Here is a 12,218-nt window from a genome sequence, read left to right as displayed (position 1 = left end):
AAATACCGAAATAGCTCCAGCAGTACTGACAAATACTGAAACACCACTAATACTGATAGAAATACTGTACTTAAAAGCCTCCAATACTGATAGAAATATTGAAACGCTACCAATACTGATAGAAATACTGAAACACCACTAATACTGATAGAAATACTGAAACACCACTAATACTGATAGAAATACTGTATTTAAACGCCACCAATACTGATAGAAATACTGAAACACCACTAATACTGATAGAAATACTGAAACACCACTAATACTGATAGAAATACTGAAACACCACTAATACTGATAGAAATACTGTATTTAAACGCCACCAATACTGATAGAAATACTGAAACACCACTAATACTGATAGAAATACTGAAACACCACTAGTACTGAAAAAAATACTGAAACACCATTCAATATTGCATTACATAAAATTTTAAATAAAACAATTATGCTTTTGAATGTACACTATATTTACTTATATATAATACTTGTTTATACTTATACTTAAGATTGTGAAACAACTGAGACAAGTTAGTTCCTGTTATCAGTTACATCATACTTACATGAGAAACTGGAAAGGACAAAATTCTCTGTCCTAAGAAAAAGAATGGCACCCAAGAATCCATCCAATTTTCTTCCATGTGTAAAAATAACCATTTCCTAATAGATGCCATTGCCATATCAAAAATTCAAAATTTCAGCCCAGCTATTGTAGTTTGCAAATATACTAAAAGGAATATACGCTTCCTTTTAAACTTCTATGGAAGATGCAGTTTATATTAATTTATTATAAACTGCAGTCAGAAATGTTATGCAATCTAAAAAAAGTAATCAGAGGTCAAATGATCAGCAAACAGTATATCCAACAGGCGTGAACCAGAAAAGCAAACAAAGACAAAAGCCTTGATATTAACAGAACGCTAGGGAAACTGAACAGATTTTTTGCTGTGTGGCTGAAATTAAAAAGGGGTTTATAAATTCACATGGTGTGAGTGAAACAATAGGCAAGGTGAGGTGAAATCAAAAGTGAATAGTGGCTGTGAATGTAGACGTTCAGGTGTATTGTGGGAGGTGCAGTCTGGTGCGGTAAGGTTTGTAGGCCACAATGTTTTATAGGGAAAACTATTTGACCTGACAGAGTCCCCACAAGGACTACTTACTTCCCTGGGCCATACCAGAGGGCATGGAACAGGGCATTGTGGATGGTCAGCATAGAAATCTCTGCAAGTTATAAATGAGAATGTGTGGACTGACCCTCAATGTCACAGGTAGTTGTTGGTGTCGAGAATTTGTGATCGGGTGCAGGGGGGTCTGGCATGACTGACTTGATGCAAGAAACATGAAAAGGTGGGGCTATATGGCAGTGTTGGAAGGATTCCAGCTTTTATGTGATGTCACTGATAGTGGCTTGTAGACCCTGAAGGGTCCAATGTTGCAAGGCTTTGCTTTCTTCGGTCATGGGCTGTCAAAGGTCGAAGGTCATATGAAGCCATATGTGTTTGTGGGTGTCTACAAATAAAAAGATACGCTGTGATGGAGTCCTTGCCACTGGCAGAGATTCCTTGCTGTCATCCACCAAACCCAACATCAGGTCCTCCCCAAGTTGCAAGAAAAGCAGGAACAGTGCTTCCACGCCCTGCAGGTGTTCTGGAGCCTGATCCAGCTGGCAGGTGTTTCCATAGAGGCTGCCCATGACCAGGAGGCATTTGTAGACCTCTTTGAGCATGTCATCAATGTGTGGGCCTGACCCGATTCCCAGTGAGTGGTCCAATAGCTATGCAATCCATCCTGGTCCAATAAGGAGACTGCCTCTTCAAGTCTCAAATCACAGAGGTTGCCAAGTTGCAGGTACCCTTTTCCACTCTGTTTGGGTTACACCAATTGCGACCTTTTATTTTGGATTGTTTAGAGCCCTGGCAACATTCCAGCATCTAATGCACTGTCAGTGTATTAGACCAAAGACAAAGCTGTTAAGGCAGGAAATGTAGTAGGGCTTCATGTAACCTTGCTGGAAACTGTTGTTTGGTTTGTTTAAATGAAAGTAAAGGCTAACATTAGTTCACGGTCTGTGGATGCAGTGGCTGAGGCAGTATTGTGGCTGGCAATTGAGACTGGCCTACACAGCTGAGGGTTATGGAGCTCCATCATGCCCAGAATGACTGGGTGCTTAGAGGAGGTGGTAAATAGCAGCAGAATCTGCTTATGATGGATTGTGCTTACCCACATGAGAATGGGTTTGGTGCAGGGTGTGATGATGTAGGTGAACTTTTTTGTAATACATACATTTTTTTGGCATGTAATTAAAATCTGAGAGATTTCTTTTCAGTATAAATTCACTATATGAGAATTCCAATGGGTTAAAAGTTTACAAACAGAAGATGTAAAAATGACAAAATGCAGTTTGGCATCTACCAGAAGCACAGAGTAGCAATTGTGCAAATAGACAAGTGCAGATAAATATGTAACATATGTACAGAATGTAATATATAGATATATATGTAAACATATGTACAGTGAATAAATATAAAGGCTATAAGACACATAAATGAAATAGTGCAGATGTATGTAAAGCACAATATGTGTAGAGAATGAGGAGTATAAAAAATACAATATGTGATATGTACATTGTATGTATAATTTTACAGAAGTTATATACGGTATATACAGATAGCTGACTATCTCTTTAAATTGTCTGCAAATATAAACATCTTGGGACCATTTAGACACTGCATTGTTCAGGTAAGAGGTACAAATGAACTTGCCTGGATGAATGAACCTTGGTCTGAAAGTCTCAACACCAAGACAATAACAAAGGAGCTGGTGAAGCAATTGGAGGCATTAGATAGCACAATACGTACATCCACCATCAAGTGAGTCCTATATCAGCATACTGTAGCCTGAAAAGCTGTTAAACAGGAAAGATGCCTCACATGAACAAAGATCTAGCATTTTCTTAGGAGTGTTCTCTGATTAAACATAAATTGAACAGTTTGCCCACAGTGATCAGTGCTCTACATATGGAGAGAAATAGGTAATACTTTCAATCTGAAGAATACAACTTTAACTGTGAAGAATGGGAATGTAAACATCATGATGTGGAGGTGATTTGCTGGAAAAAGGACTAGTACATTTGAGAACAGGAGTATTACTTAAGTGAATCTTTAAGACATCAACCAGAAAGTTAAAACTTGGACAATGACTCTGTACATACAGTACCTTTAAATGATTACAAAATGATTTATGACAACAAAGTGAATTGATTGGCTTTCATAATCCTTAACCTAAATCTAAAACGCGAAACCCCAGTTCTGTCAGAAGGTATTAACACCAATTAAATAAAAGCGAAAAATAGAAACCTGAAATATTAAATAAAAGTCTCTTAGCTATTATTTTAAAAATGAAGAACAAGCGTGACACTTCTGCCAACAGCTCTGCCTATACTGCGGGGAGCCCGGACACAGGCTGGCCACCTGCCCCACCAGACCATCCAACAGGCGGACCGCTCCGGTGAATCAAGATTCTGTCATTCCTCAATCACGGGACTGCACCCAGATCGGTGTACGACTCGAGGTGCGAGGAGAGAACATTAATCTCCTCACTCTTATCGACTTGGGCACAGCGGGGAACTTCATGTCATGGAAGTTCACTCAAACCCATAATGTCCCGGTAATTCCCTGTGTTTCCCCTTTGGCAATGGAGGCGATAGACGGACGGCCACTTGGAGAAGGATGCATCACACACGTCACCAGGGACCTCAACCTACTAGTGGGGGACCAAAATCACAAGCGCATTGGTTTTCACATTATCCACTCTCCCCGACATGCCATCATCCTCGGACTGCCCTGGCTCAAACTCCATAACCCAGTCATCTCCTGGCCCAACCTGCAAATCTTGAACTGGGGCAGCGCGTGTACCCAACACCACCGGCCTACGGAGGGGCCGCTCCAACTCAACACCATGGAGGCCACGCCTTCCGCCTCCGACACCACCGAACTTTCGACCGAGTACCAGGACCTCGCAGAGGCGTTCAGCAAAACCAAGGCTACTGAACTACCACCACAATGCCCCTGTGACTGTGCCATGCCAGGGGCCACACTGCCTAGAGGAAGAATCTTTCCCCTCTCACAGCCGGAGTCAGTGGCCATGAACACGGATACATCAAGGAGGAGTTGAAAAAGGGGTTCATCTGGCCCTCTGTGTCCCCAGCATCTTCAGGGTTCTTTTTTGTGAAGAAGAAGGATGGGGGGCTCCGACCGTGCATCGACTACCGAGCCTTAAACGATATCATGGTCAAGTTTCGATATCTCCTTCCGCTCGTGCCGTCAGTGCGGTATTTCACCAAACTAGATCTCTGCTGTGCCTATAAACATATCCGCATCCAAGAGGGAGATGAGTGGAAAACCCAGTCTGGCCACTATGAATATTTAGTCATGCCGTTCGGCCTTTCTAACAGTCTGGCGGTCTTCCAGTGCTTCATTAATGACGTATTCCACGACATGTTAGACCGCTGGGTAATTGTCTACATTGATGACATCCTCATTTATTCCGAGAACCTGCCGGAGCACGTCCAACACGTTATTGCAGCGCCTGATTCAGCACCGTCTATACGCCAAGTCAGAAAAGTGTGAGTTTCACCAGACCTCAACAACCTTCCTGGGCTACGTCATTTCGACCGAGGGGGTTGCCATGGACGACACAAAGGTACAGGCGGTGCTACAGTGGCCTCGACCACTAACCATCAAAGAGCTGCAACGCTTTTTAGGATTCGCCAACTTCGACCGCCGGTTCATCCACGGATTCAGCACCATCGCGGTGCCCCTCACCTCTATGATTAAGAATGCACCAGCCCGTCTCACTTGGTCCCCGAAAATAATTGGGCACCTGAAAGAAAACTTTACCTTGGCGCCCATCCTGCATCATCCAGACCCGAATCGGCCATTCATAGTGGAAGTGGACGCCTCCAGCATGGGAATCGGAGCAGTCCTGCCACAAAGCCAGGGACCAGCCAATAAGATGTTTCCGTGTGCATATTTCTCCCGCAAGTTTCTCACCTACGGAACGCAATTATGACGTGGGAGACCGCGAGCTGCTGTCCATGAAACTGGCACTTGCTGGTGGCCGCACAGCACCCATTCGTCGTTCTCACTGACCGCCGAAACCTTGAATACCTGCTTGCTGCGAAATGCATGAACAGGCACGGTGGGCCTGTTCATGCCCGTTTTCACTTCACGGTAACCTACAGACCAGGAAGCAAGAACACCAAAGCCGATGCCCTGTGCGCGTGCACCGAGAGACAGATCAGAACACGCCAGCTGAACCCATCATCCCCGAAACTCGCATCCTCGCTCCCATTCAGTGGGACATCCTGACCGAGATCTGCCAAGCACAAACACCCCCGCCTGTGGCGTGTCCATCAACCAAGACTTACGTGCCCGAGAACCTGCATACAGCCCTCTTGGAGCTCCTACATGCCAGCCCTAGCTCCGGTCACCCCGGCATTGCGGGAACAATCCACTTGGTCCAAAACTGGTGTTCTGGTATCCAAAACTCAGTTCTGGTGGCCATCACTACCCATGGAGGCACGGGAATTCGTCCGAAGCTGCGCGGTGTGCAACACTTCTAAAGCCTCCCACCAACGCCCCGCGGGTTTGTTAAAGCCTCTACCCTCTACCTATTGTTACTCATTGCGCGGCTCGCGAGCCTCCTGCTGCTCGGCAAGTTTTAATATGCGGCTCGCATGGCAGTAAATAATACGATGATATGATCATGTGGTTAAAATTTATTTTTCATTTAAATAACATTAAAAACAATCAGGGAAGCAAAACGAATGTGCTCTATTACAAATAATAATATATATTTATATATTATTTGACTCGTCACTGACTCACTGCATTCTGTGCAATAGCCAGTTTTTGGCGGCCTGCCAGAAGCTAGTTTGTGTTTCATGCTAGTTAACAACTTGTGTTTACTGTACACACGAACTAAAAAATGGATTGATTTCTTATCAAACAATCCTGTGCACAAAATGAACAGCAACAAAGCAATGTGACAGTGACAAAAGAGGTAACTGATGGGGAGCATGCATCATTCGCAACTCGAGTAATTATTGTATTGCAATATTGTACATTGTATTTAAGCAGATAAGCTATTTAAGACTGAATAACTTGGCATACTTTGCGGTGAAAGTGGCTCTTTGACTATTGACTTTGTCCTATCAGTGTGGCTCACATGAAAAAAAATAGTGAAGACCACTGAACTACATGGTCATCCTAATCCCTCTACCCAACCTCCCCAAGGCCTTTGAGGCGGCAGAAACTCTACGTAATTATGTTTTCCGCTTTTACGGTCTGCCCGAAGACATCGTATCTGACAGAGGATCCCAGTTCACATCACGGGTCTGGACAGCCTTCTTCGAGCGACTGAACATCAACATCAGCTTCAGCTCGGGGTACCACCCACAGTCCAACGGGCAGACCAAAACTCCCTCGTAAAACCCGCCACCGGCCTATCTCCCTTTCAATGTGTCCTGGATTTCCAGCCTCCCTTATTCCCTGGTCTGACACACCCACCGACCTGCCAGCCGTCGACGATTGGTTTCACCGGAGCGAAGAGACATGGGGCGCAGCACATCAACAACTGCAGAGGGCCACCCGGAGACAGAAGACCCAAGCTGACAGGTGTAGGGCGCACCCCGAATATCAACCCGGCCAATGGGTGTGGCTCTCGACCCGCGACATCCGTCTCCGCCTGCCCAGCCAAAAACTAAGCCCCAGGTACGTGGGGCCATTTCGAATGGGGTGGGGTGGGGGGGATCTGTCACGGTCTGCGCGCCACACGCACCTCCTGAACACCAGCGAAGAGAAGCGTCTCCAGAATACTAAAGCCCTTCCGGACTACACTCCCCAGAATCCTTCGCCACCGCTGATTACACCGCCACCTGCTCCTCATTAACCACTTCCTATTTAAGATGAACTTGAACTCCACGCCGGTGCAAAGTCTCGATTTGTTTCGGCAATCATTCTGAGCATTTCCCGTGTATTCCCAGTCTCGTTTGAATATTAAAACAGCTGCACATGGATCCCCAGTCTTATGACTCCTCATTACAGTAATGATGGAGAATTGTCATTTAAGAATAATAAAAAAACACTCACAATAGGCCTCTTTTATCTGTCTTTTAGTTTTGTTTTGGAGATTTCTTCATATTCACCTATGTATGTTGATAAATAGCAATCACTTGTAAAAGTACTGACTGATACAACATAAATTCAAAGCACAAAATGAGTATAAAAATGGCCACAAAAAGAGTCACAGCAAAATATGAAGAGAAGCCAAGTGCACACCAATGCTATCTTGGAAAAGCAGAATTTTCCAGCCCTGGAGGATATTCATTTCACAAACTTTTCTATTAAAATACATGATAAGGTGCTGATGTGCATTAACAGAACATGTTGGATTATGGTATGCAGCAAACTAGGGAGTAGAAAAAAACTCATTGTAGGTTGAGACATCCCAGACCAGTCTGTCTTTGCCATTAGCAAGAAATCAATGGGTAGACAAAACTTGGACATGCAAAAGAATAACATAATATCTTATTGCCAGCTGAATTATTGCTGGCTCTAAAGCGTTGCACATCATTAAAACAGATGGCTTGGCAGTATAAAAAACTATTTATCTGCCAACTTTCATCCTTTGAAATCACATAATTCTGGTATCTAATTATCCATTGCTTCCTATGTAGAATCTTGTTAGCTATGCACCTCAGCTTACACCAATCAGTTATATAATTAAAACCACTCACAGGTGAAGTGAATAACGTTGATTACCTCATAACATGCACCTTTCAAGGGCTGCGATATATTGGACATCAAGTGAACAACACAGTTGATGTGTAGGAAGTAGGAAAAATGGGTAAATTGTGCTGGCTAGATGACTGGGTCAGAACATCTCCTAAATGACAGGTATTGTGGGGTGTTCCTGGTATAAAGTGGTTAGTACCTAGCAAAAGTGTATGTAGTATCGAAAGAAGTCTAAGGAAGGACAACTGTGAATTGGTAATGGCCATGGGCACCCAAAAGTTAGTGATGTGAATGTGGGGGCAAAAGCTAGCCCATCTGGTCTAAGCCCACAGAAGAGCTTAAAGTTAAAATCAATGATGGCTACTGCAGAGTCAGAACACTCAGTACATCTCAGCTTGCTGTGTATGATGCTTCTTAGCCTCAGACCGGTCAGATCGCCCTTGCTGACCCCTGTCCGCCACTAAAAGTGCCTTACTATGGGCATGTAAGCATCAGTACTTGTCCTTGGAGCAATTTAAGAAAGTGGGCTGACCATGTTACGCTTTTACAATATATAGATAAGTGGATGCATGTGCATTTCTTACTTAGGTGTGTGGGCATGGTGTACATCCAATCCAGGGTGTAATTCCACCTCACACTCTAGTGTTCCTAGGCTCTGGATCTCTAGGAAAGGGGAAGTGCTTTTTTTAAAAAGAATAATAAAAATGAAAGGTTGATTTGAACTGATAGATTAGAAACAAATGTGATATTTGTTTTAAAAAAGGGAGTGTACGTGTAACTCTTCCTATTAATGTAATTTTTACCTCCCTTCATTTAATTTTTTACATTTTGCATCGAAAAGTTCTCTTGGTTATTCACAGTCTGTATAAACCTGCTTTAATATAATATGTAAAGTAACTCTATAGATAACTGCATTACATATTAGTGCAGGTGCTGTAATACTAAGATGAATGTTAAAATGTCAAAGGTCTACCAAGCTAGTGAAAAAAGAGAACCTTTCTAAGCTGAAGCTCTTTCAAAACAATTAATGTGCTGGAATAATCTTTCTAATGATGGCCACAGTTGGTATGAACTGGAAATAGAAACCTAATGATTCACTTATCCCTTTATTTGGTAAGCTTCATAGCCAACACTGGCTTGGGAGAGAGTGTGACCTAAAGCACATGCTGAGACTGACATAGATGAAGTTATCAATTCCCAAAGAGGGACAGAGATTTACCCAACCTTATTCAGATAGTTTAACTGATCAGATGACTTACCTACCTTAAGATCTAAAGACTTAAGTACAATTTAGTATGTGACATTTCTCTCAAAAGCACTTAGAGTAAAAGTGTTACTCCAAGTGCAGACCAGGCAGATGCGCTCTAAAGTATCATTTAGATACCATTTATGGTGTGAGAAAAAATCTCATGGGACATTTTATTATAACATTGCCCACAAGTTTTAAGGCTCCATCACTACTCCAGCAGAACAACACACAGAAGCTACCAGTATTTGATCCGGACAAAATGGTAAGCATTATATGGTATTTATTATGTCTAAAATGTAAAATAATTTCCAGTATACTGTATAGCTCTATGATTTTTGTGGTACACATGGAAATTAACATTTTATAAGGTTTTTCTTTTTTTTAAATGAATGTTTCTTCAATGTATTGGATTCTTTGACATATACACTCTCTAGAGTCAATAGGTACCACATATGTATGACTTGTGTGTAAAAAATAACAAATCGGGATGATCAGATTTACATTTATTTACAGTAAATGATGTTCTCATTTTAGGCAAGCAAACTGACTCCAGAACAGATCACAGATTATAAAGGTGTATTTGAAATGTTCGACGAGGAGGGGAATGGGGACGTGAAGACACAGGAGCTGGAGAGGCTGATGAGTTTGATGGGAATCAACCCAACAAAGAGGGAGCTGAGTCAAATGGCCAAAAATGTGGATAAAGATGGTAAGTTTAATAATAAGATGGAGCATCTGCCTCTGTGCTGTTTCTCACCATACTTTCACTTTTACTGAAAAAAGCACAACACTTGTAAAATTTGTCAAAATTCATTTAAATTCATCCATCCCATCTATTAATAAACCTATCCCTGAACACTTGGGGGACAAGGCAGGAGACACCAGAGACAGGGTACCAACCCATTACAGGACACAATCGCGCGCGCACACACAAACACACACACACACACACACACACAGTGGACAATTTTCTCTCTCCCTCTCTTTTTAAATGTATCTGAGGCTTTATATGTCAGACAGTTAATTTGAGCACTCTGCATACTGGGTTTTGTAAACAGTGGGGTATAAGAAGATTACGCTGGACGAGTAGAGGGATTTATGATCTCACCAAATGTGGGTGACCTTTTCACCCTAGGCTGCCTTTAAAAAAGCAAATTAACGCCATCTACAGGCTAGGAACAGATTAAGACCTAGGTTATCTCAGTTGTGCCTTTTTTAAAAGTTATATTTAAAGTAGCTTGCAAAGTACTATTTTTTTATTAAGTGAAAAGCTTGCTACAGTATAAATAACAATTAACAAATAAATACATTCAGTAGAAAAATAACATTTAAAAATGAATGTAAATAAAAAAAATTAATTGTTTATTACACGATTATTTTTATCATTTTATGTTTCACAGTATACAGCTCTCTCTCTCTCTCTCTCTCTCTCTCTCTCTCTCTCTCTCTCTCTAACATCCCCCCCCCAAAAAAAATAACCCTGACTGAATGCAATTTAAAATATTGCCCTATAAACCATATCACACCCTTTAACTTTATAACTAACTCCAATCTCATTTAGTATTTTCACATAAATTGGAATCAATAGCACTAGCAAGAGCAACTTTGGGTCTTTTTTCTATGTCTTGTGGGATCTTACTATAAATACTATAGGACTACTATAGGATTTACTATAAATGCAAATAATATTCTAAATTGGAATGAAATGTGCGGAGGTTATGTTTTAATGCTGTTATCCTGGTTTATTTGATTGTTTTGTGAATACTACCATTTGTACTTTTACAGGCAAAGGCACCTTTAACTGTGACAGGTTTCTGGGTCTTATGGCTCTTTACCACGAGAGAGCTAAAAACCAAGATGCTGAGCTTCGAGATGCATTTAAAGTGTTTGATAAGGAGGCCAAGGGCTACATTGACTGGAATACACTCAAGTAAATTAATGACCCATCTTATTCAGATTGACAATATTGTAAATTATTTCACAACAGCTCTGTTGTAAATACTGCTCCAGGTTCTAGCTTATCACTTTTTTTATATATATAATAAGGACTGTATCTGACAAAACAACCTGTAAGGGATTAATATGTTTTTTGCCTAATGTTTTAACATAAGATGTCCATTATATAGAATATAAACACAAATAAAGGCACGCTTTTTTAGATTACATGATTTATTCTAATTTAGTATGAACTCCCTCATAACTGTGTGCAGGTATGTATTGATGAATGCTGGTGAAGCTCTCAGTGAAGAAGAAGCAGAACAGATGATGAAGGAGGCTGACAAAGATGGAGATGGAACCATTGATTATGAGGGTGATTAGGAACTTATCTATAACAAAAATGACATTTTTTTGTTAAACAATTATTTTTTATATTTTGTAAAACACGTTTCCAAACCAAGACCTGAAGACCCTTTCCTGCACACTTTAGTTCTGTAAACTAAAGCTAAGTAAACTACTTAGCTGATTAGTCAGTGTTGAGACTAAAATGTTCAGGTCAAATACTAAAAGGTATATCACTATGGTTTTGTTAGAACATACTTTTATTAGTCTCAATAACAGATGACTGACAGATATTAGTCTCAATAACAGATGACTGACAGATTTTAGTCTCAATAACAGATGACTGACAGATTTTAGTCTCAATAACAGATGAATGACAGATTTTAGTCTCAATAACAGATGAATGACAGATTTTAGTCTCAATTACAGATGACTGACAGATTTTAGTCTCAATTACAGATGACTGACAGATTTTAGATAACAGATGACTGCTATACAGAAATGCCACAGTGTGGGAAAATAATTCTCTAAAAATAAATCTACTACATTTTCCAGAATTTGTTGCCATGATGACTGGAGACTCTTTCAAGATGACTTGAAACTCAAATTGGACAAGCATGTGGATGAACAGTGAAATATCAACAACTGTATGTTTGAATTAAAGGATTATAACGACACCATTTTGTTTAACGTTTTATTGATAGCCAACATCACTGAACAAGTCATAGAACATGTGGGAGCTTTACATATAGTATAGAATATACATAACATGTCAGTAAAGGGTTAATATCCCTGAACCCAGTTCCACCACGGTCATGGTGTTTAGCTAGCTTAGCCATGAAATCTTATCCCGTTATGCGTGAAGGATGTATACTGGAACCAATCGTGGCTTC

At 41.0% G+C, this 12,218-nt stretch overlaps 1 protein-coding gene across 1 annotated transcript; it reads left to right on the top strand.

Moving 5' to 3' along the window:
• The first annotated feature begins 9,106 nt into the window (after positions 1–9,106).
• Positions 9,107–12,002, top strand: LOC132843984 (calglandulin-like). Its single transcript, XM_060867132.1, has 5 exons — positions 9,107–9,307; positions 9,580–9,754; positions 10,831–10,975; positions 11,256–11,356; positions 11,881–12,002. The coding sequence occupies exons 1-5, from the start codon at positions 9,206–9,208 to the stop codon at positions 11,922–11,924; spliced, it is 567 nt and encodes a 188-aa protein (XP_060723115.1). The 5' UTR covers positions 9,107–9,205; the 3' UTR covers positions 11,925–12,002.
• The last annotated feature ends 216 nt before the right edge of the window (positions 12,003–12,218 follow it).

Source organism: Tachysurus vachellii, chromosome 4 (assembly GCF_030014155.1).
Source record: "Tachysurus vachellii isolate PV-2020 chromosome 4, HZAU_Pvac_v1, whole genome shotgun sequence".
NCBI lineage: Eukaryota > Metazoa > Chordata > Actinopteri > Siluriformes > Bagridae > Tachysurus > Tachysurus vachellii.
Note: the sequence above shows the minus strand (reverse complement) of the source record. Positions and strands in the feature narration are given on the sequence as shown.

What these genes read in the sequence shown, in the direction of transcription:
- LOC132843984 (XM_060867132.1), top strand. Translation starts at nt 9,206, where the DNA reads ATGGGACATTTTATTATAACATTGCCCACAAGTTTTAAGGCTCCATCA. An exon ending in TATTTGATCCGGACAAAATG is followed by an intron (nt 9,308 to 9,579) that starts GTAAGCATTATA and finishes TTCTCATTTTAG; the next exon opens with GCAAGCAAACTGACTCCAGA. An exon ending in TGGAACCATTGATTATGAGG is followed by an intron (nt 11,357 to 11,880) that starts GTGATTAGGAAC and finishes TACATTTTCCAG; the next exon opens with AATTTGTTGCCATGATGACT.